Source organism: Onychostoma macrolepis, chromosome 19 (assembly GCF_012432095.1).
Source record: "Onychostoma macrolepis isolate SWU-2019 chromosome 19, ASM1243209v1, whole genome shotgun sequence".
NCBI lineage: Eukaryota > Metazoa > Chordata > Actinopteri > Cypriniformes > Cyprinidae > Onychostoma > Onychostoma macrolepis.
Window position 1 is genome coordinate 22,166,956 of NC_081173.1, and position 24,640 is coordinate 22,191,595.

The 24,640-nt window shown below is 35.7% G+C and overlaps 1 protein-coding gene across 1 annotated transcript; it reads left to right on the top strand.

Annotated features, from left to right (window-relative positions):
• Positions 1-78: 78 nt before the first annotated feature.
• On the top strand, positions 79-24,477 carry si:dkey-240h12.4 (death-associated protein kinase 2). Its single transcript, XM_058752670.1, has 12 exons — positions 79-449; positions 10,942-11,110; positions 12,152-12,373; positions 12,867-13,005; positions 13,549-13,678; positions 17,592-17,640; positions 18,298-18,324; positions 18,796-18,948; positions 19,906-19,951; positions 20,058-20,147; positions 20,857-20,943; positions 21,061-24,477. The coding sequence occupies exons 2-12, from the start codon at positions 11,049-11,051 to the stop codon at positions 21,139-21,141; spliced, it is 1,086 nt and encodes a 361-aa protein (XP_058608653.1). The 5' UTR covers positions 79-449; positions 10,942-11,048; the 3' UTR covers positions 21,142-24,477.
• The last annotated feature ends 163 nt before the right edge of the window (positions 24,478-24,640 follow it).

Genomic DNA, 24,640 nt, shown 5'->3' on the forward strand with positions numbered 1-24,640 from the left:
ACATAATTATGACATTCTTTAAAACAAAAGCTTTGAAAAGATATGTATTAACATAGCTTGCAAAATTGATATGTAAAAGTGGAGGTCATCTTAAACTGATTTAATTTTTAATCATAATGTCATGTTACTGCAGTTTTATTGGGTTTCTGTGGATTTTTTAATAAGGTTTTTGAATGCCTGTCTATAAAACAAAACTCATGTTGTTTAAAACTGTCTGTAGAATGTTTCCCTCTTCAACACAAATTGTGAACATGTAAATTTGTGTCTGTTTATTCTGTATATGTGCATGTCTTTTTTTTAATCTTTGTTTATGTTTGAGCCCCGTGAATGTGTTGTTAGGGTGAGAGACAGAGAGACAGAGAGACAGAGAGAGAGAGAGAGAGAGAAGAGGCAGTTGCGTCACGTGACTTGCTCACCACACAGGATGAGAAAGAACAACCACAATGAAGGTGAGGAAAAAAGAAAGAGATGACAAAAGAAGCGTACAGACAGTAAGCAGAATACTCTGCCCAATTCCCACAAGCTGTTCTTTAAGTTTGACGGAAAAGCCACATTCCTTTACAGTGTTTTGGTATACATGATGAGATTTCTTCTTTGTCTTTTTTCTTTCTTTTTTCTGTTTTTCACTTAGGCCTATATTTATTTATTTTTTTAAGGTTATTAATTTTTTATTATATATCTTCAGTTCAAAATAATTCTCAAAGTAATTCTTATTTAACAACATTTTTACTTTTGTGTCCATTGTTCTAATTTAATTTAATTTTGTTTTATACTCTTTCCAAATATTGACTAGCTGACACTTACAGGACACATCCACTAGATGGCGCAAGTACATTAACAGTGAGAATGAAATTCGGAATGAGACAGGAATGAAAATTACCTGTCATTCGTTGCACTCGACAATAGCCACTAACAATAGTCATGCAAAACTCATGCATACCAAATTATATATAACGGTTTTATTCAACGTGAGTTTCATGCACATTATTACATCCTTACAATCTGATTCAAAACTTATGTTTCAAAAATGCGTTGGTTAAATAAGAACAGCTGTCCAGCCATTAGATCTGAGCTGAGTCCACTTTCATTCTTGCCTGCAATATTACAATCACCTTAACTAATTCTCTAATAATTGTCCGACTTGTTACTCTTGCATAAATTCACAAATAAGTCTTTTTGTGTTGCAGAAATTGATCAATTTAACCTCAATCTCTCTACCGTGAATTCCATATGTTTATGGAGCTGCAGAGAGAGAGTTACCTATAATACATCCACCCCCGTTTTTCATGAGGTGTGTTGCGGCAAGCAGTTTTTACATTTAGTTCTTAAAACTCACTGGTGTATGTTAGTACGAACATATTTTTAATTACCCAGATAAATAATGGTGACTTGACTTGACTTGACTATTATGTACTATGTACTACTTGTTTGTAAATGATTTATTTATTTATTTATTTTTCTGGGAGTAAATAGTTTTTATTGTAAAAAACTGATTCACAATTCCAGTTTCACTTGTAGCCTATCTATTTGTTAGAAGCTGATCCTTATTCCTCTGCTAGTCACTATTTTAGAGGTGATAAGTAACTATTCCAGTTTTACTAGTAAATGCTATACTATTTGTTTGCAAATTCCATTAGTGTCTGTGGTTCCAAACAGATCTCATGAAAGTGCGTATAAATAGTACGCCAAATAAAAATGAAAACTTGTGGTATTGATACGCAAAAATTTACTTTGGCATGTACAGTGGGGCAAAAAAGTATTTAGTCAGCCACCAATTGTGCAAGTTCTCCCACTTAAAAAGATGAGAGAGGCCTGTAATTTTCATCATAGGTATACCTCAACTATGAGAGACAAAATGAGGGGGAAAAAATCCAGAAAATCACATTGTAGGATTTTTAAAGAATTAATTGGTAAATTCCTCGGTAAAATAAGTATTTGGTCACCTACAAACAAGCAAGATTTCTGGCTCTCACAGACCTGTAACTTCTTCTTTAAGAGGCTTCTCTGTCCTCCACTCGTTACCTGTATTAATGGCATCTGTTTGAACTCGTTATCAGTATAAAAGACACCTGTCCACAACCTCAAACAGTCCAACTCCAAACTCCACAATGGCCAAGACCAAAGAGCTGTCAAAGGACACCAGAAACAAAATTGTAGACCTGCACCAGGCTGGGAAGACTGAATCTGCAATAGGTAAGCAGCTTGGTGTGAAGAAATCAACTGTGGGAGCAATTATTAGAAAATGGAAGACATACAAGACCACTGATAATCTCCCTCGATCTGGGGCTCCACGCAAGATCTCACCCCGTGGGGTTAAAATGATCACAAGAACTGTGAGCAAAAATCCCAGAACCACAAGGGGGGACCTAGTGAATGACCTGCAGAGAGCTGGGACCAAAGTAACAAAGGCCTCAAATCCTGCAGTGCCAGACGTGTCCCCCTGCTTAAGCCAGTACATGTCCGGCCCGTCTGAAGTTTGCTAGAGAGCATTTGGATGATCCAGAAGAGGATTGGGAGAATGTCATATGGTCAGATGAAACCAAAATAGAACTTTTTGGTAAAAACTCAACTTCGTGTTTGGAGGAGAAAGAATGCTGAGTTGCATCCAAAGAACACCATACCTACTGTGAAGCATGGGGGTGGAAACATCATGCTTTGGGGCTGTTTTCTGCAAAGGGACCAGGACGGCTGATCCGTGTCAACGAAAGAATGAATGGGGCCATGTATCGTGAGATTTTGAGTGAAAACCTCCTTCCATCAGCAAGGGCATTGAAGATGAAACGTGGCTGGGTCTTTCAGCATGACAATGATCACAAACACACCGCCCGGGCAACGAAGGAGTGGCTTCGTAAGAACAAATTTAGCATCATGTGCATGCGAAAGCTAAGCTGCGTATTATATGCACACCAAACACGTGCGTATCATACAGGTACATCTCAATAAATTAGAATGTTGTGGAAAAGTTCATTTATTTCAGTAATTCAACTCAAATTGTGAAACTCGTGTATTAAATAAATTCAATGCACACAGACTAAAATAGTTTAAGTCTTTGGTTCTTTTAATTGTGATGATTTTGACTCACATTTAACAAAAACCCACCAATTCACTATCTCATCAAATTAGAATATGGTGACATGCCAATCAGCTAATCAACTCAAAACACCTGCAAAGGTTTCCTGAGCCTTCAAAATGGTATCTCAGTTTGGTTCACTAGGCTACACAATCATGGGGAATACTGCTGATCTGACAGTTGTTCAGAAGACCTTATTCTGAATAAGACAATATTATGATTAAGGTGTTTACATGAGTTACTTTTAGAATAATCCTTTCATGTTCCTGTTTTACATGTTATAGTACATAGATCGATTAATGGCATGCGTCATTACGTCACCACGCAATGCTATCCGACGTCTCCTCCAGAAATTCACGTATAAACATATAGTTCGTCTTCGTGATGATGCCATATACAGTTTTGGGTGTTTCATTTTTAATTTTATGAATGCTTCAAGTGCAGTTAATTATTTGTACATGTATACAGATGACGGCAGTGTTGAAGCTCTTTTATTTGCCGTCCAACGGTTGACCGCTGCCGTGTGTGTATCCTGTCGCAAAATGCGGCGAAAAGTCCTACACGATGGTAATATTGTGATTAAGGTGTTTACATGTCTGTACTGCATTTCAATAATGCGACTAAAATAGGAATACTCCACATGTCTTAATTCGATTTGTGTTTACTTCGATTATGACTTTAGCTGGATTAAGGTCGTCAAAAATCTCTGTTTACATGGTAGACTCTTAATCAGAGTATTGTCTTAAGCGTATTAAAATTGGAGTATTGATGTCCATGTAAACATACTGACTGACAACCTTCACAAGGAGGGTAAGCCACAAACATTCATTGCCAAAGAAGCTGGCTGTTCACAGAGTGCTGTATCCAAGCATGTTAACAGAAAGTTGAGAGGAAGGAAAAAGTGTGGAAGAAAAAGATGCACAACCAACCGAGAGAACCTCAGCATTATGAGGATTGTCAAGCAAAATCCATTCAAGAATTTGGGTGAACTTCACAAGGAATGAACTGAGGTTGGGGTCAAGGCATCAAGAGCCACCACACACAGATGTGTCAAGTTACAGTTGTTATATTCCTCTTGTTAAGCCACTCCTAAACCACAGACAACATCAGAGCCGTCTTACCTGGGCTAAGGAGAAGAAGAACTGGACTGTTGCCCAGTGGTCCAAAGTCCTCTTTTCAGATGAAACCAAGGTCCTAGAGTCTGGAGGAAGGGTGGAGAAGCTCATAGCCAAGTTGCTTGAAGTCCAGTGTTAAGTTTCCACAGTCTGTGATGATTTGGGGTGCAATGTCATCTGCTGGTGTTGGTCCATTGTGTTTTTTGAAAACCAAAGTCACTGCACCCGTTTACCAAGAAATTTTGGAGCACTTCATGCTTCCTTCTGCTGAGCAGCTTTTTAAAGATGCTGATTTCATTTTCCAGCAGGATTTGGCACCTGCCCACACTGCCAAAAGCACCAAAAGTTGGTTAAATGACCATGGTGTTGGTGTGCTTGACTGGCCAGCAAACTCACCAGACCTGAACCTACTGTATGTCAAGAGGAAAATGAGAAACAAGAGACCAAAAAATGCAGATGAGCTGAAGGCCACTGTCAAAGAAACCTGGGCTTCCATACCACCTCAGCAGTACCACAAACTGATCACCTCCATGCCACGCCGAATTGAGGCAGTAATTAAAGCAAAAGGAGCCCTTACCAAGTATTGAGTACATATACAGTAAATTATACTTTCCAGAAGGCCAACAATTCACTAAAAATGTTTTTTTTTATTGGTCTTATGAAGTATTCTAATTTGTTGATATAGTGAATTGGTGGGTTTTTGTTAAATGTGAGCCAAAATCATCACAATTAAACTAAAACAATTAAACTAAACTAAAATAACTACTACCTAATGTTTAGATACTACTAGTGAAACTACAATAAATACATCCTGATGACATACATGTGATTAGTTGTTATCGGAGTTCCACATATAGCCTAAAATGATTATATTAGGCTATATAAGTAGCTAGTTGTTTTAGTAGGATTAGTAGGATTGATTGCTTACTAGAAATTCAATTAGTTAGTAAAGTTAGAAGTTAGTAAAAAAAAAAAAAAGAGTTAGTGTAGAGGAGTAGTGTTAAAGTGGCTTGCCACATGCGGGCACTGCACTGACGGTCAATATGAGCGTTTCCTCATTTCAGTACTAGCGTGTCCGCAACGAGCGGAGCTCCGGAGGAAATACCGTCCGTCAAACAAACACGACGCGGCTTCATGACGGATCTATGCCAGGTACGTCCCATAATTCAACCGATTCTTCAGGTTACAGGGGATTTGACATGGAGTAGGCTCTTCTAGCCTATATGAAATCAGGGGGATAAGAGAAAATAAAATGTGGACATATGTCGCAGTGCATGATAGAAGTTACCAATACAAGGAAATGTACACTAATTTAATCGTTGCATCGTGATCGTGACACTTCAGGGCTTACTATGTGCGGGGCTCAGAAACACTCGCAGTGGAATATTAAACAGACACGACGCGCGAGAATGAGACAAGAACAAGTTTCCACACGCAGGTTTCGCTCGTGTTCTGCACAGAGTCGACAGGAGACGTTCGATTTGGTTATAGCCTACTGTATTTATTAAATTATGCGATTTCGTTTCATTTTCTGTTATTGTCAGACCAAAGCAAAACGGAACAAAAGCAAAAACTGGCGGTTTAAACGTTCACTTTTATTCACATTTGCTTTTAAAATTTCTCAAGACTGCTGCTGTCTAAAAAACCTTGTGCGAGTTTCAAAACTGGCAATTGACAGCCACAGACTTTATTAATGAAATAACCAAGAAACACAGATTGTTGCATAACTAGTTAGTGATATCCAGATGATTAGCAGCTATAGATCTAAGTAGCCTACCAGGGTTCTGGCAAGCAAACCTCCCAGGCCCTGAGGGTAACCAATTAGACCCGATCTTTCTTCTGGATTTAGGGTTTTTCAAAAAAACATGAAATGCAAGTTTCTTTGTCCATATCTGATTTAGAGCGCATAGATTTAGCTGAAAGCTGCATTGGAAAACAGGCGTTACTGATTGCATGTGTAGGTTTTACCGCACATTGTAAAACAAGTTGTCAGGTAACCTAACATGTGATTTATATGATAACATCCGATTAACTGCTTTTATTCAAGTCAAAGCTGTATTTTAACACTACTCACTCAGCCTTCAGGTTATATTGGGATTAAAAGTTAGATCAAGTAGAAATTTTGCACATTACCATTTTACAGTGTTAGGAAAGCAAGGTATAGGAATACTGTATGTCATTACATATTATATATTATACATTTTGTGTGTGTTAAAGTGAAGCTGAGTTTAAATAGTGGGTTATTTGTGTTTGCTGTGGTATATAGGCCTATACATATATGATATATATTGGTCTTGTCCATTCTTAGACATTCTTTCCCCATGATTTTATTACCATTTATCTCCCTCGTTGTTTTCCTCATTTATGTTGTTTTGAATCTGTAGCTCTGAGACTTTGATATTAATCAAGGATGTGATCATCATTTTGGGTGTTTTATGGCTGGAGATCTGATCCTAGATTCAGCAGCAAGGTATCAGGTTTTGGAATTGCTCTTCAAGTTCTTTCTTTGATCTTGTACAGAAGGGAATGAAAGCAAGCTCATGCTCAAATTTCAGAACTTGCTCGCTTAAACCCGCAGGCGCAGTCACACATTTGACTCAGCTGAGTTTACAAAATAAAGTAGCTAACATAAGGTGATGGAAAATATAGTCTATGTACTTTTTAAGCTAAAATATTGCAGAATGCAGTGATGATGCAAAAAATGACACAAACCCAAGCTGAAACTTAATTGTTGAGCATAGTTTTACTGGATATGTGTAATTTGACACAGCTGAGTGAGTGTTGCTCCAATGAAGCAAAAGGGGAGGTTTTTTGTTTTGCAATGAAGGCTATTGTTCTGCTCTGTGGCTTTTCCCCTGGTATGTTACTGTAGGAAGCTGAAGTGAGATGGGTGGGGTGATATTTTGGAAAAGCACTGTTGATCGATGCAGGCTTTCCATCTCTGCTCCGTTCCCTCTAAACACATGCAATTGATGCGCACTTTAAACAACGCAACCGACTTGCGCTCTAAACACTTTGAATGTTCAGTGTGCTCTGTCAACTTCAGTTTGGCACACAGAAATATGTGCTGTTGTCTTTATCATCACAGAGCAAAGCAGATGGATTCTGGAGCACGAGATGTGTGTTGTGATTGCATGTGTGTGTGGCGTGCGTCTTCTAGATACAAATGTTTGATTGTATCTGTGTTATGTAAAATAACTTTTTTCAAAAGATACTCCCTGAGTCCCTTGATTGTTTTTTTTTTCTCTTTCGGCTTCTAAGCACTGAGCTCTGATTGGCTGACTGACTGTTCCAGACACTGTTAGACTATGATTAAAAACACTTGAAATACTTAAAGTACTTTTTCTAAAGAAAATGTGTTTGGTTTGTTTCTGTGTAAAACCAACAGCCACAGTGTTAGACAGCTGCTTACTAGGGTATTGATAGGGTGTTCTTGGTTGTTGCCATTGCTGTATGCTATAGGGCATTTCTATATGGTTTCTACAGTGCTCTCTGTGTTTGCTAGGGCATTGCTGGGTGGTTGCTAGAATGTTCTGTGTGGTTGCTTAGGCATTTCTGAGTGGTTGCTAGGGTGTTCTGGTTGCTAGGGCATTGTTGGGTGGTTGTTCGAATGTGTTCTGTGTGGTTGCTTAGGCATTGCTGTGTGGTTGCTAGGGTGTTCTATTTGGTTGGGTGTGGCTGCTAGGGTGTTCGGGTTGCTAGGGCATTGCTAGGTATTTGTTAGAATGTGTTCTGTGTGGTTGCTTAGGCATTGCCGAGTGGTTGCTAGGGCATTGCTATATGGTTGTTAGAATGTGTTCTGTGTGGATGCTTAGGCATTGCTGGGTGGTTGCTAGGGTGTTCTAGTTGTTTGGGCATTGCTAGGTGGTTGCTGGGGTGTTTTGATTTGTTGCTTGGGCATTACTATGTGGTTGCTAGGGTGTTTTGTGGTTGCTAGGGATATATTGTAGCTAGAGTGCTCTGTGCATTTGTTGTTGTAAGAACATTACTATTTGGTTGCTAGGATGTTTTTATTTATTGCCAGGGGATTAATTTGTCATGGCTAGGGTCCTCTAAATGGTTGCTAGGGTGTTCTGGGTTGTTGCTATGGTATTGTTGAGTTTTTTTATGCTTGTTGTAGGGGCATTGCAATATGGTTGTTAGTGTATTAGGGATGGTTGCTAGGGCATTCCAGGTGGTTGCTTGGGCATTGCTGGTGCATTTTCTATATGGTCATTAGGATAGTCTGGATGGTTGCTAGTAGGGCTGTGCGATTAATCGAAATCGAACCGCAATCGCGATTTGAGATGTTGCGATTTACTAATCGCAAAGCCTGCGATGTGGACGCGATGTTCTCTGTTCCAGATCAAACGCAAATGCATGACTGCCAGCCTTGAGTGGCAAAAAAAAAACATACTAAAAAAGTAATACTAAAGAAAATTTTATGTAATATGAGATTATTTCGGCTTCGAAATGACAGACACCGAATAAAAAAGGTTATTTGCAAGAGCTGTGCCACAACGCAAAAGAGTTCACTTATCGGTTCTGCTTTTAGTACTGGAGAATTAAATATACATTTTCTTATTTGTTTTTATTAGTACATGAACGTTATCTTACACATTTTATCTCCCCAACAGATTCTAATTTGAAATAAGTTTACAGTGCATGTTGGCTATTCCCAATTCAGAAGACCGCACACACAGCCTGCGTCTCTGAATGCTTCTCATACTCGCTCCTCTCTGCCCCACGCGGCGCATATCCCGGGTCTCACGGACGAGCAGTTTACACTTGCCGCACACACGCAGCCTGTTTCGTAATGCTCGTTTACTCTCGCGGTCTCGCGTCCGACTCCGCACTGCAAGTCTCTATACGAGCGCATCTGGCAGTATGGACGAGGCTTGACGCACGTGCGCAACCTGTGTCAACTTGGCCTGGCTCTGCGTTTGAAACAAATGTAAATTCAGTCTAACTGCTTTGCTAATTTCACTTGGATGAAATGAAACATTCAGCACATTTTCCACTTGTTCTTAAAATCCCAAATACTTAAAAATGAATAAATCAGCCTTCCTATGTAATACTTGAATAATTGACTAAAGTAGGCTAATGTAGTTCTTTATTTACACAAAATAAACAAATCTTTCTGGTGAAATTCAGTAATTAGCCTAAGTAAATTCTGTAAAAGTAGTAATACCATTATAGTCTTCCCTGCTGAAAAAACAATAGAACCCCTCCCAAAACACAATAGAAAATGTAATGGATTTAAGGGTTATAATGGGAATAGTATTGGTTTTAACATAATGGTGTCTACTGGCATTTGATGCATTCTATTGGTGGGATGTAATCTGGCAGATGGGAACCAATAGAACAACAGTAATTCCTATTGCAATACTGCCCAATGGTTTGTATTGTTTTTTTCAGCAGAGAACAATACCCATACTGTGCTGCACACTTTTGACAATATTGAGCTGAAGCTTGACTTTGCAAAATTAAAATCGCAAATCAAATCGCAATCGCAATATCTGTTAAAAAAATCGCAATTAGATATTTTCCCCAAATCGCACAGCCCTAGTTGCTAGGGTTGTCAGGGCATTGCTATATGGTTGCAAGGATATTTTGGTTTGTTGCTAGGGCATTTTGGGTTGTTGCTAAGACATTGCTAGGTGGTTGCCAGGGTGTTCTGTGTGGTTGCTAGGGCATTGTTAGGGTGTTCTTGATTGTTGTTGCCAGTGCTTTGTTGTATGGTTGTTAGGATGTTCAGGCAATGTTTCTAGGGCATTTCTAGGGTTGTTGCTAGTTTGATCAGGGTGGGTGTCAAGTGTGAAATTTGCTACATCAGATCTAGAGTTTGTTTATTAAAATATAAGAAATAATAATAGCGATGCTTAGTCTATGAGAGAGAGTCTACATCTTTTTCTTTTTTTTTTTGGTTTTGAATTAGTGTTTTCCACCTGCAGACGCAACAGATTTGTCCAGCTTGTATTCAAATCAGATAAACTGCCATTTGCAGTTGCTCTCACATTCCATATTTTCCACATTCACAGCACATTTACTTTATTTACATTGATTGCAATGCAATGTGAAATAATCCTCCTCCTGTATCACACCATTTAGATTTATATCTCACATTTTCAACTCTGAAATGGATAAATGATAGATTATATGGGGGGACAGGCAGACAAATAGATATGCCAAAACAAGACCTTGTTTGTCTTGTCACTCCATAAATAATCTTTCTCCTCCCAACTCTTCCTCATTCATTTTCTCATTTCTTCCTCCCACAGTGACAAACTGTGTAAGCCATTGAAAACTAATTACACAACTCGGCTTGGGGAATGGGTTCATTATTTAAGAATGCATTAATATAATCATGGCAGGGTAACTGAGGTCTGGGCAGTTTTCCACACTATGTTCATGCTCATTGCACATTGTGACCTAATGGTTTGTCCACACTTGGCTGAAGTTAAAAGGACTGTCTTGTTTACATCTGTTTGAATTGCTAGAGAATTTAGTGCTACATTCTTTCTCATGTATGTAGTTCTGGCGTATCAGAAGGGTTTGGATTCCAGATGTTTACCCTTTGGGGACTCGTAAATGATTTCCAGATATCTCTCCTTTTCTGTTCCCAGCTAGTATAGTTGTGCTGTCAGAGCAGCCTGTAAAGTCATGAAATGCTTTTTTTTTATGTAAATGATTATGCAAGTTTAGTTAAATTCTGAAAGAAATGATTTCCTTTTGTTTGGAGAAATTGGCCACTTACTACCATTCTATGTTTTATAGGTGTGGACCTAATGCTAACCCCAGTATGTGCAATATACAGTAGCCCATAGCTTTCCTTTGGACATTGACAGACAGAGGACACTGAAGAGACGGAGAGAGACAACAGCATGGCTGTCTTCAAGCTGGATAATGTTGAAGACCTTTATGAGATTGGAAATGTTTTGGGAAGGTAAAGAGATGCACTGCTGTTTATTGTCTGTTTTATTCTCTTTACTGAAAAAAAAAGATGTCAGATGACAGTATCATGGTATATACAATTGTCCAAAAGTTTGGATCATTGAGATTATTGTTGTTCTTTTTTTAAGACATGTATACTTTAATTCAGCATGGATCCATTAAATAGACAGTAAAACAGCAAAAACGTTTACGTTGTTACAAAAAAATAAAAATAAAATAAATACTGTTCTTTTGAGCTTTCTATTCAGTAAAGAATCTTGGAAAAAGCATATCATAATGAAAGGTTTATTGAGAAAATCAGCATATTAGAATGATTTCTGAAGGATCATGTCACACTAAAAACTAGAGTAATGATGCTGAAAATTCAGCTTTGCCATCATAGGAATAAATTACATTTTATAAAAAATATATATTTAAATTGATTTTTTTATTTTTTTATTGTAATATTATGCATTGTTTTTACTGTATTTTTGCTCGGATTAAGTTAGCATAAGAGAGTTATTTTCAAAAACATTAAAACCCTTACCGACCCCAGAATTTGAATGGTTGTGTATACCAAAATATGAATCTTAAAAATAATATAATATATAAACAATATGATCATTTTCATATACATTGGCATTTAAATAGTATTTTAAAGGCACTTCAAAGAATATTTTGGTATTAACATGGCAACATTTCCAAAATATCCATTTTGAAAATGTTAAAACACAAAACAAATTAATTAAGGTTCTTTTTTGTTTTTTAATGTGGTTCTATTGCTTAATTATTACATTAAAATAAAACTACATAAAAACTATAAATAAAAAATAATAAATAAAATAAAGAATCTAAAATAAATTAACAAATAAAAAAGTGAAAATTAAAATAATTTACAGTGCCATATATACTAAATATTTTTTAGGTTCACAATACATTCATTGTACTGTATATATGATTATCTGTTTTGACCCTTTTTAGGAACACAGTTGAATAACTACTTAGTTCTTATCTTAACATATATCTCCATTCATTCTGTCTATTGCCATCCTAGTGGTCACTTCGGGCAGGTGCGTGAAGTGCGGGAACGGGCCACTGGTGTTCTGTGGGCAGGGAAGTTCCTGAAGCTGAAGAAAGGTGCAGGAAGCAGGCTGGGTCTGGAGAGGAAGAGTGTGGAGAAGGAGGTGGAGATCCTACAGAGCCTTCAGCATCAAAACATCATGGCTCTCAGAGATGTTTTTGAGAGCAGGGCAGAGGTGGTCCTAATTGTTGAGCTGTGAGTATGTGTTTGTTTGTTTTTTAAATACATAAAAAAATATGGTGTAAACACGCCTGAATGAAGGCGTGTTCAAAAAGAAAAAGATGATTCTATAATAACAGAAATAATTTCTATAATTTCTAAAATAACAGAAAGTTAAAAAATGCTTAATATCACAAAGAAATCGTATGTGATATCCATCGTATTTCACCTAAAAATAAAAAGTAAAAAATACAAAATATATTTTGCATGACCTCTTTTTAAATTATAATTTTTTTTCATGACAATTTAACATATTTTACTCCCAAGTTCACATTGCATTTTTTTTTAAATTAAAAATTCAATTTATTTACAGCATTAATTCAGTTTAATTACAGTTGCACTTTACAATTTAAATACTACATTTAATTGAAAAAAAAAAAAAACGTTACAGGAGAATAAGAGTTTTTCATTGTTCTTTGATCTATGGTTTATTCTTCTTTCTTGTCGATCTTATCTTTTTTGTATATAGCATAAAGGGTGGCGAGCTCTTTGATTTCATCGCTGAGAAAGAAAACCTCACAGAGACAGAAGCTATTGAGTTCATGAAGCAGATTCTGGAAGGTGTCAGCTACATGCACCAAAAAAACGTTTCCCATTTTGACCTGAAGGTAGGCAGGAAGCCCATTTTTATGCTAGCCTCCACCTAAGTAAGTCAGAAAACCGAAACAATTAACCACATGCACGGTTTCAAATGACCTTCGAAAGTTAATTTTAACTCTCTGTAGCAAACATGTCACTTCCTATAAAGATTTCAAAATGGTAATGAGGAAGTAGACTGTGTACCTTTCTCGTCCAAGCTGTCACCTCTGACCAAAATGAATTTGACACTTCGAACACAACAATATTTATTCAGACAAATATTTCGATTGTGTTCACATTGTGAAAATCGCTTAAATCCACTACATTTATTATATATTTAAATATCTGTAATATTTATTTACATCTGTGTCATCAAACCTTACTGAGCTTCTGAAAGAAACCTTACCAGCATTTTACTGACCTAAAAACCTGTGTAGAAAAATACCTTGTTAGATGAATTTCAACACAGGTTAAAACATGTACACTAAACACATAATTTACAATAAAAATAAATAAACTTGTGTTGTGTATAAGGCAGAAGGCATGTTCTTATCTTCCTTCTTGTTCTTCAGCCGGAAAATATCATGTTGTCGGACAAACACGCTCCCAGTCCAGACATCAAGATCATTGATTTCGGCATGGCTCATCACTTCATTCAAGGAGAAGAGTATAAGAGTTTAGGTGGAACCCCTCAGTATATTGGTGAGTGGTTCAGTCTGTGTGGTTTTGAGTTAAAGTGAATGTTTTCATTTAAAGGCCATAAACCTACGCAAATATGCAAATGCAGACCTGAATACTTGTCCAATACCACAAGCATGAGATATACTCTACTATTGAGGTCAGAATTTAAGAAGATAAAATGTTTGTATGCTCCACCAAGGCTACATTTAATTGTTCCAAAATACAGTAACTGTATCATTGTGAAATAGTATTCTAATTTATAGTAACCATTTTCTATTTAAATATATTTTAAAATGTAATTTATTCCTGTGATGGCAAAGCTGAATTTTCAGCAGCCATTACTTCAGTCTTCAGTGTCACATGATCATTCAGAAATCATTTTGATAGATTTCAAATAGATTTGTGAATGAATGAAAGTCTTTACTGTCACTTTGATCAATTGAATGCATCCTTGCTAAGTAAAAGTAATAATTTCTTTAAAAATATAAAATCTTATTGACCGTATTGTGTACTTAAAGGGATAGTTCATCCGTAAATGAAAACTCTGTCATTAATTATTCACCCTCTTTTCCTTCCAACCCCGTAAGACCTTTGTTCATCTTTGGAACACAAATTAAGATATTTTTGATGAAATCCGAGAGCTTTCTGATCCTACACAGAAAGCAACGGAACTATTATGTTCAAGGCCCAGAAAAGCAGTAAGAACATTAAACATTAAAATAGTCCATGTGACCATGTCCACTTTTTTTGTGCACAAAGAAAACAAAAATATAAACTTTATGCAACAATTTCTTCTCTTCCGTCTTTGATGCGCGTTCACAACAGTACACGTCTTCCTCTGCTTGTAAACAAGGTGCAGCGCATCGGTTTCTTCATAAGAACGCCAGCCCCTGCGTGATGCGACTATTTTATTGACGTTCATACTACTTTTCTGGGCCTTGAACGTGTCAGTTCCATTGCTGTCTGTGCAGGGTCAGAAAGCTCTCTGATTTCATCAAAAATATCTTAGTTTGTGTTCCAAAGATGAACAAAGGTCTTATGGTTTTGGAACGACGTGAGGGTGAGTAATTAATGACAGAATTTTCATTTTTGGGTGAACTATCCCTTTTAACGTTCATACATGGTGGTAACAAACCCCTGTACTTAAGGGGGCGATAGAGTTACCTTCAAATTTCTGTTCTGTTAAATTGGTTTTTATATTATTTAAGCAGCTAACAATAAATTTGTCAACAGTTGAATGTGTGCTTTTATATTTACTGACTGATAACAAAGTCTCTTTAAGACAAGTCATGTCACTCGGTGGCCATCTTTGAAACGTCTCTCGGGCATCCAAGTGCAGCTCCTATCTCTTTGAATGGTGAAACATCAAATTCTCCAAAACTGTTCACTAAGCTTACAATTAAATTTCATATTTGAAATCGCCAAAGAAATCTGTCAACAATTGTATCATAAATGTTGTTTCTTTTGCTCAAATAGCGTTATAAAAAGCTTATTTTTCAGGCTAGATCAGCCAGTGCGCATGCGCAGTCCTCAGCGCACGTCTCAGCTCGCTGACTGTTTCTATAGAAACCGGGACTTCTAACGGCAGCTGCAGTGACGCGCTGACTTTACCGATTAGTGATTGGCTCTTTCATTCAGAGGGTGGGGCTTCCTGCGTTTGAGCGGCTATATTGAGCGTTGCATTTTTCCCCATTCAAAAATATACGAGTGACACGTCTTGGGTATTCTATAGTCTTTGCTGATAATAATAGTGCCTGCATTTACATACCTGTGTACAGAATGCATCTGCTCGTGTGTGTGTTTGACTCTACACCTGCTTCTGTCTCTGTATGCATTATGTTCCTGCCTTTGGCAATATGCACAATTTTTATTTCTAGCTGTCTCCATGGAGACTAACTTCACATGAAATGGCAGAGCTGCATAAGTTCAGCTGAAAATTGAGTGGACAGGAACAGAAATAACTATTGTGAGATCACACATGTAATGTCACTGCTGATGTACTGCAGAAATGTCCTTGAGTCATTTAACAGCTCATCAATTCCTTTAAACTAAAGGAAACATAGTGAAATGTGACACACACACACTATCCAGCTACACTTATCAGTGTTCTTTTAAATACTGACCTTGACAGAATGCAGATGCTCACATATTTTGTCTGTGTGGCCTGAAACTCACTAGATTAGAGACCAATATTATTTTTTACAACCAATACCAATAGGACACAATAGATTTTGGACACAATAATAAATAGTCGAATCATTTGAACAGTAAAAGTATGCATAATATAAATAATGAATTATAAATTATAACAATATATTAAATAAATAAAAGAATATAATTTTAAAATAATAATAAATAGTTGTTGTGAGATGTAAATAGTCTTTATCTACATTTTAAAAAAATATGCATAATATGAATATTAAATACTAGTGCTAGGCAGCGATTAATCGCATCCAAAATATAAGTTTTTGTTTATATAATATATGTGTGTGTACTGTGTATATTTATTATGTGTATATATATATATATATATATATATATATATATATATATAGAGAGAGACACACTCATACAGTATATATTTTGAAAATATTTACATGTATTTACATGTATATATTTATATTCATATAATTTATATTATATATAAATATATTTAATATATAAACATATTTTTCTTAAACATATACACGCATGTGTGTGTATTTATATATACTGTACATAATAAAAATACACAGTACACACACATATATTATGTACACAAAAACTTTTATTTTGGATGCGATTAATCGCGATTAATCGTTGCCCAGCACTATTAAATACTAAATTGTAAATAATGTATTCAGTAAATAAGAATAAATACATTTAATAAATTAATTAATAATATGATAGTAAATGATAATTATATCAATATGAAATCATTTTACTAGCTGTTACGAGATATAAATATTTTCCATAAATTATTAAGATATAAAAAAGATTAAGATATAAATTATTTCCTATAAATATAGTTGTATGTTGCTGAATAAATGTAAATGTGAATATTGAATATTGGTATTGGACAAACCAAGTATTATTTCTCCGTGAGACTAGGCAGAAGTAGTACGCTACTTGATATTAAGCAGACCCTCTTGTTTAAAGTGACTAGCACTTTACTTATCATAAGGACGTCCTTTGTGAACAACTAGAGCTTAAGTGTTTTTCTAAGCATGTCTGGTGATTGGCTGAATTGTGATTTCAGTAACACTCCAGTTTCTGAGTCAGCCCTACTTTTGGATGAACCTTTTTAGCTGCCAAAATCCTCAATAATTAAACTATTGCCACCACTTTGTAATTTAAAACAAATTTTCATTTGATATACGAACGGGTTTGTCCACTTTAAAGGGATAGTTAGCCCAAAAAATAAAATGTCCTCATTTACTCACCCTCATATTGTTCCAAACATTTTGTGTTCAAAAGTCATGAGGGTGAATTAGTTATGAAAGCATTTTTTTTTTTTGTTTGGTTAAACTATTTCTTTGTGTGGATTTCAGTCATATAAATGATTGGAGATTAACAGGAGATGCCTTCATGCCTAGTTTGTTTGCTAGTCAGCTACTTTAAATCATCCCCTGCTGGGTTTGTATCAAATTAAACTGAAGCTTTGTTCATATGAAACTCAACGGGGAACAGAGCACAATCTACTGTGGTTCATGTGAGGACTTGAACATGTGCTGCTGGTCTCAAAGAATGCACTTAATGGTGTCATTTTATCAGTTTGACTTCTCAAATATGTCTGCTTCTGTCCGGCCAAATCTTTCTGAAACATTGATTAATGCAATAAAATGAGTTCAGTGCACTGTTGCTACTGAAAAAATGCTGAAGAATTTAGGAGAGCCAACAGAAGAGTTGAACATTTTTACTTTTACTTGACTTTGTTTCTCTCTATCTTTTTCAGCCCCTGAGATTATCAACTACGAGCCTCTCGGTACAGCAGCAGATATGTGGTAAGGCTTACCGAGTTAAATTAGCAACACAAACACTCATACATACATGGAAATATAGTGTTAGAATTCATAAGGGAGTTTACAGGCATGTTCAGACTTGATTTGTCTTTCTCCGACATCTCCAGGTGCTCATTAAACTGTGTGCATCTGTCTCAGCGTGTATATGTATTTTTACTTCATAATATGCAACTGAATATGGATGTCAAGCGCGAAACGTTGTCAGAAGGCAAACTATTTTGGCTTTTGACAAAAAGCAGTAGCCATCATCTGCTGCGCCAATGACAGCAACTCATGTCTGGTTAGCATAATGTTAGCATAACACGTGTTGGGTTTACATCTCATTCATTCCTGAAGCCCAGCTGGTACAGCATGGCACAAACAAAGCAGAGATCATGGGTTCGATTTCCAGAGAACACTGATAAAAATGTGAAAATTTAAGTGAGTCACTTAGGATAAAATCATATGTTAAATAAATAAATTTCTGTATCAAAAGGTAAACCCTACGAATTATATTTTGAAATAATATATATGTATTTTTTTTATAAAATATTGTATTTAAAATAGTCTAAAATAGTTTACAATTTTTTTTTTCTATATACCAGTTTTAAGATTCAGTTAATGATGATTAATCATGTTCTTGTGATTTTTTTTTTTCAGGAGCATTGGTGTCATTACCTACATTCTGTAAGTAATCTTCCATTGTTATTAATCATATGATAGCACCCCTGACAGTCAAATCCTTTAAGAATCAGTCTGCAACCCAAAGTGCTGCTCCAAATATTTTCCGATTTTAACTGGGACATAAATTACTTCTGAAATAAAGCCTCCCTGTTAGACAAGCAATGTGCTTTTTCAAGTTTATAGGTCAGGTCCTGTGGGATGAGATCAGTCATGTCAGAAATGAAGTACACCAGATATGGAGTAGATAACCAACAGACAGACCAGTAATAGCCTTTATCTTCACACAGGGATAAAGCAGTTGATCTTAATGGTGGTGTGCATATTTTTTTAAAGGTTAACATATTTTTTAGTATCCTAGATTACTGTAAAGAGAGATTGCAGGAAAAATACCTGTAGAAACTCTTGTATTTTTATGGAAACTATGGAAGCTATGAAAGTAAAGACTTTCTTATTCATGTAAATTTATGCCATCAGTTTGAGCGGCCTGTCACCGTTCCAAGGTGAAACAGACGAAGAGACGCTGAGGAACATCGTGGCAATGAACTATGAGTTTGAGCCTCACCACTTCAGCCAAACTAGCAACATGGCTAAAGATTTCATCCAGAAACTACTAGTTAAAGACCAGAGGTAACAATAATCAGATTAATTATATTAGAATAATTGGGATTATAAAGTGGTTTTGAGTAGGGGAAAGTTTCCCAAATCATTTAAAAAGATATATATATACCGTATTGTCCCGAATATAAGACGACCCTGATCATAAGACGACCCCCCTTTTTCCAGATGTACCTTTTGGAAAAAGGCTTTTTGAAAACCAAATCTTGTTTTTGTGTTTGTTTGTTTTTCTCTCTGTAAAACACATTTTTTTCTTAAATTATTTTCAAATTGCATATTTTTCCTATTTTAATTTTTGTTTTGAAAGTATGGTAAATACTGGTAAAATGTACCAACAATGACATTGAAAAATATACACTTTTTGATATACCATTGAAATAACAGGTAGCCCATCTGAATTATATAACATATAGGCTATCCATCTCATAGTAGCCAACCAAAATTTTATTATCAGTAGAAGTGAAATCTTATTGTAGTCTTCAAATATGGGTATAGTCTTATGTTTTAAAATCACTTACAGAGGAAGTTTGGTCCCGTCAGGCTAACATGACAGTCACGACTTTACAGCACACATTACATTACATATTTCATGGCTCACTCGTTTTATGCGTTTTTGGCGCCACCTATTGTTGTGGGTGTATTACTGACATGTCAAAGTCTAGACCCCGAATATAAGACGACCGCGTTTTTTCAGATGTATTTCCAAGAAAAAAACATCGTCTTATATTCGGGACAATACGGTATATTTTTTTTTTACTGAATATTTATTCATGATTTTGTTTGTACATTTTAAAATATAGTTTTATCAAAGATTGAAAGATTCCCTGCTTTGAGGGAATAATATAAACTGTATTTCAGATTCAAGCTGCTGTTTTAATTTAATCTTTAACTGTCTAATCTAACTTTTGCCTAATGAATAATTTATAAGGGTTAAATATTTTTATACTACTTTTGTGCATTTGTATTTAGTGAAAGAATGACAGCAGAAGTGTGTCTCATTCACCCCTGGATTAAGGTGAGATGCGTGAACTCGCCCGTTTCCTCATATTACATTTTATGATGTAATTATTTTTCATTTTACCTTGATCATTAACTGTTTTCTGCATCTATTTCTCTTTTAGCCTCTCAATAGAACTCAAATAGCCAAGAGGAACCGCTCCTCCATCAACATGAAGAACTTTAAGAAATTCAACGCAAGGAGGAAATGGAAGGTTGGTATTCGTGTCACTGCTGTGTTGTGTTTTTTTTTTTTTTTACATGGTCAGAGAAACCTGCTATTGGCTGGAGTGTGCAAACTCGTTACCCACAGACCAACTTTTTCTGTCACTACCTCACTGCATGCTTTGTCTTTCATGTTTTTTGTCTCCCTCAGTCATTGTCTGTCCCTCCTGTAGTATTAATGAACATCTAGTTTTGCTATTTTTTGTCATATCAGCCTCTCATTTCTGCATTCAGTGCCTTTTTACATTTAATTGGCAGCTGCTTTTATATAATGTCATGATGCGTGCTCTTTTTATTCGCTGTGGTCTCACTGTCTCTTAAAGGGATAGTTCACCCAAAAATCTGTTGTTTATTCCTTTGCAAGAATTTTAACATAGATTTTTTTCATGTTTCCAAGTTGTGACACAGGACTCTTAACAAAAAAAAGCAACTAAACTGTTCCTTTAAGAGTCTGAACAGGTTGCTAACACTACCTTAGCTGACTCAAATGACTCATTTCTCTAAACTAACCCCATTTGAGACCTATAAGTAAAGAGAGACACCTGCTGTTCAGTAGAAACACTGAGTCATTATTTAACTCTGTCATGATGCCTTTTTGTTGCTCTTTTTCTGTCTGGATTGTGATGAATATTTTGTACAGATAGGCTGTAATATTTCTTAACTATTAACTAAAAACGAGTTGTTTTTCTCACCAAACAGATGTCCTTTAACATGGTTTCGGCTTGTAATCGGTTTTGTCGACTGCAGTTACTGTGTAAGGCCCGCGGTCCGGAGCAACAAGAACTGGTATGAATAAGATTCTTTCTCATTACTGTAATGAGAGGTACAGGGTAAATGTGCTTAATTGTTAAAAATAATGCAATGCTTCTTTACTTTCCCTTTTTTTTTTTTTCCCCTAATCAGAGAGACTGTGAGAGCGATCAGGAGGACACCGGCACAAAACCTGCCTCTCTCTTACGCAGACGTCTTAGTAGCAGTTCATAAATCTCACCGGCAGAGGGAGTCACAAACCACAAGCATCTCCCTGTAACGAGGCGGCAGCGCTCATTCAACCTTCAGTACTTTTACTGTCAACAGGGGGAGGAACAGTCCGCAATCCACACGATTTCTTTCCCTATCCAAAGGCCTTGAACCTCAGTGCATGCAATTGCCCAATCACCAGCTGCGTATCCAGTTACGGTGGATGACGACATCTGAAAGAAGGATGGGGTCATGAGATCATTGTCGTTTTCTATGCTAATATGCAAGTGTGTTCATAGAGTTCTACCTCTGATAGAATGAGTGTGATGCTTCTACCTGAAGTGCTGTTGACAGGAGGGTCAGCAGTCTTGAAGGATGTTCCTACAACATTAAGTTTTCCTTAAACTAATATATATTTTTTTTCTTTCAGATTTATTTCAGTGGGATATATACATGCTTTATACACTACTGTTCAAAAGTTTGGGCAGGTTTTTTCTTTTAAAGAAATGAATACTTTCATTCAGCAAGGATGCATTAGATTGATCAAAAGTGATAGTTACAAAAAAATCTATTTTAAATAAATGCTATTTTGTTCTACAAAAATAGTACACAACTGTTTTCAATACTGATGTTTAATGAGCAGCAAATCAGCATATTAGAATGATTTCTGAAGGATCATGTGACACTGAAGGCTGGAGTAATGGATGCTGAACGATTAGAGAGATTAAAACATATTACCAACGCCAAAGTTTTTGAATGGTAGTGTTTAAATATTTCATTTGAAAATATTAAAGCCCCGTTTATTACTCGGTACTAACATCTAGCTCAGATACATTTTAGCAGCTTGTAATAGGAGTTCAAAGGAGGGTCTCTGACAATCATCACTTTGTCAGTTAAAAATGTTCAAATTTAAAATAAATAATAATTTAAAAATGCAGATTATTTAGAAATACACTGAGTAGGCAGTCTTTTTACATTACACTACAAATGCAACACGGTCACATGTATTTCTGACTACCTCTGAATGTGGTTTGTGTGAACCGATCATGAAACATTTTGAACCCCATTTAGTACTGACAACGTGATTAAATCAGCCGAGATGGATCTTAAAACCTGGGGCCTCTACCATGATGGTTGCTGAACAAACTCAGGGTTACAGGATTAGTTCTGAGTTGACAAAATCAAACCAGTCCAATCGGGCTTTGTTGGTACCATGAAGCTGATCATCAGCTTTCTCTGTCAACTCAGGCTTGATCCTGAGTTAATGGAGCATGTGCACATAAAAGTGTGACATCAGTAATGAACAGCCAGTGACATGCCTTGAAACTGTGATTCACTTCTCTTGAGAGAGTCAGTGCAATTCACGACCAAAGTTTAAAAGATTGAACAATACGAAGAATTTAAACACATTTACAAGATGAAACGATGAAAGAGGGAAACTTAACATCTTGCCATATAAGTGCAAGTAAAAGTTGTAAAGTTAGTTTATAGAGTTGATAATATAATAAGCTCATATGTAGTCATGTTTAAAGCTATTGATTCTAAAACTTGCATATTATTTATATTAATTTAAAATAAAAGCTTAATAATTACTATTAAACTAAGCTAGTTTGTGTAATGGATTAAGGGTATAATAATTATATAAGTAATATAAAATAATTATAAAAAATGATTATCTCTAAAAATCAGACAATTTTATCTTTAAAAATGTTTAACTGTGTAGCTTCCCTTACTTTGGAGTAAGAGAACCTGCTTTATTTCGTAAGAGATGTGTCACTTTGCTTGAAGCTCATTGGTCAAATGTCAGTTTGAGATCTCTAAACCAGAACATAACCTACAAAACAAAGCAGGTTAGCTGTGGAGCGTAAGTTACTATGGTGATCAACACCACTAAAAGCCAAGTCACTTTCATGGTACCTAAAACCCAGGATTGGTGCAAACTAAACTGAAACTTACCTGGCTATAGCCAGCTAAACCGGCTTCATGGTACAGGCCCCAGGTGTAAATGGGGTCATGGTTTAATGTACTTCAAGAAAAACAAGCAAACCAAATTATAAGGGAGGACTTTTGGGCCGAGGACTTTTGATCAAAAACATGATCTATTCTAGACCAATACATGTTTTGTCCTGAATTAGACTTAACACTGTAAAAAGGTATAAGTTGACTTAACTTAAAAAAAAGTGAGGAAACCCTTTGCCTTAAAATTATTAAGTAAATAATAATTTTTAAAAATAAATTAAGTGAATTATCAAGTTTCCTCAATTTTTTTAAGTTAAGTCAACTTATACCTTTTTACAGTGTACCAGAGGCCAAACCTTATTCCCTTTATTGATACCATAGTAAGATTGAACCAGTTGCCTTTTTCTCTGTATCGCTGAATAGTAGTTGAAATATTAAAAGAGTGTGAGTTTAATATCTAGTTGACATCTTCATTATGGTCATCTCTGAACAACAATGGTATTCATTTATGACAGATATATACAGCTGTTATAAATCATGTTTGACACGTAAAGCAGTTAACAGTTTTACAACTTATTGACTTTCCTCATCGAGTTGAATCAACTGAGATTTCATGTGAAGAGCACTTTAAATGTACTTGAATGGTCTCATGCAGTGTTGAGCTTTATGAAATGCTGCTTGAATTATTCTGGACACTAATTGTTGCCTTTACTTTCAGAGTCTCAAGAAACTATATTAAGTTAAAGTAGTCATTTTCAAAAGATACTGGTCTTCCTTGTAGATTTAAAATCACTGTTTAGTTTGAGAAGTCTTCCATTATCCAGACATTACAACATTTTACCCTCTTACACTCTTGCTATAGAACTTGTAATGTGAATATCGCACAAATTAATATTATATATTGTTGTCATGATATATTTTGTATACTATACCTGCCTTGCAAGAATTTTACTGTGTCTTCTGTTATGTAACATTTGCCTGAGGGTTGTAATTCCTGTAATAATATGTAGGCCTAACATCACAATTTAATGCATCAAATATTCCAACAGACCACTGCTTGTATCAGTACCATTTTTTGTTTTTTTATTATGTTTATTTGTGTTTTTAAATGCAGCATGTCAGATTAGTGAGTGAGATTTCTTCTGAACGAGTCTTTGTGTCAAGTTTTCCTATGCAGTATTTGTGTGTCTCATTTGTGTCTGTGTATTTGTGAGCAATGATTTTATGTTTGTGGGTTTTTTGTATTTTTTTATTTTTTATAATTTGATACTATTGTCTTAGTTATGAAAACAATAAGCAATGTGGTGCATGCGGTTTTTCCTATACAGTTTGTTAGTTTAATGTGTGTCCTTGGTTTGTTTGATACTGCTTGGTGTAAATTAAAAGCAGTTTGTCCTTCAATACGTCTGATCAATTTTGTTTTAACACATCAACATTTTGGTTTAATATCATCATGGAAATATCAGGGAATTTCAAAAGTGTGATGTCCAGAGCAGGTAAATCAATTAATAAACTGACAAGACAACAACAACATTAATAATAAACTTATTTAGCTCTTCACAAA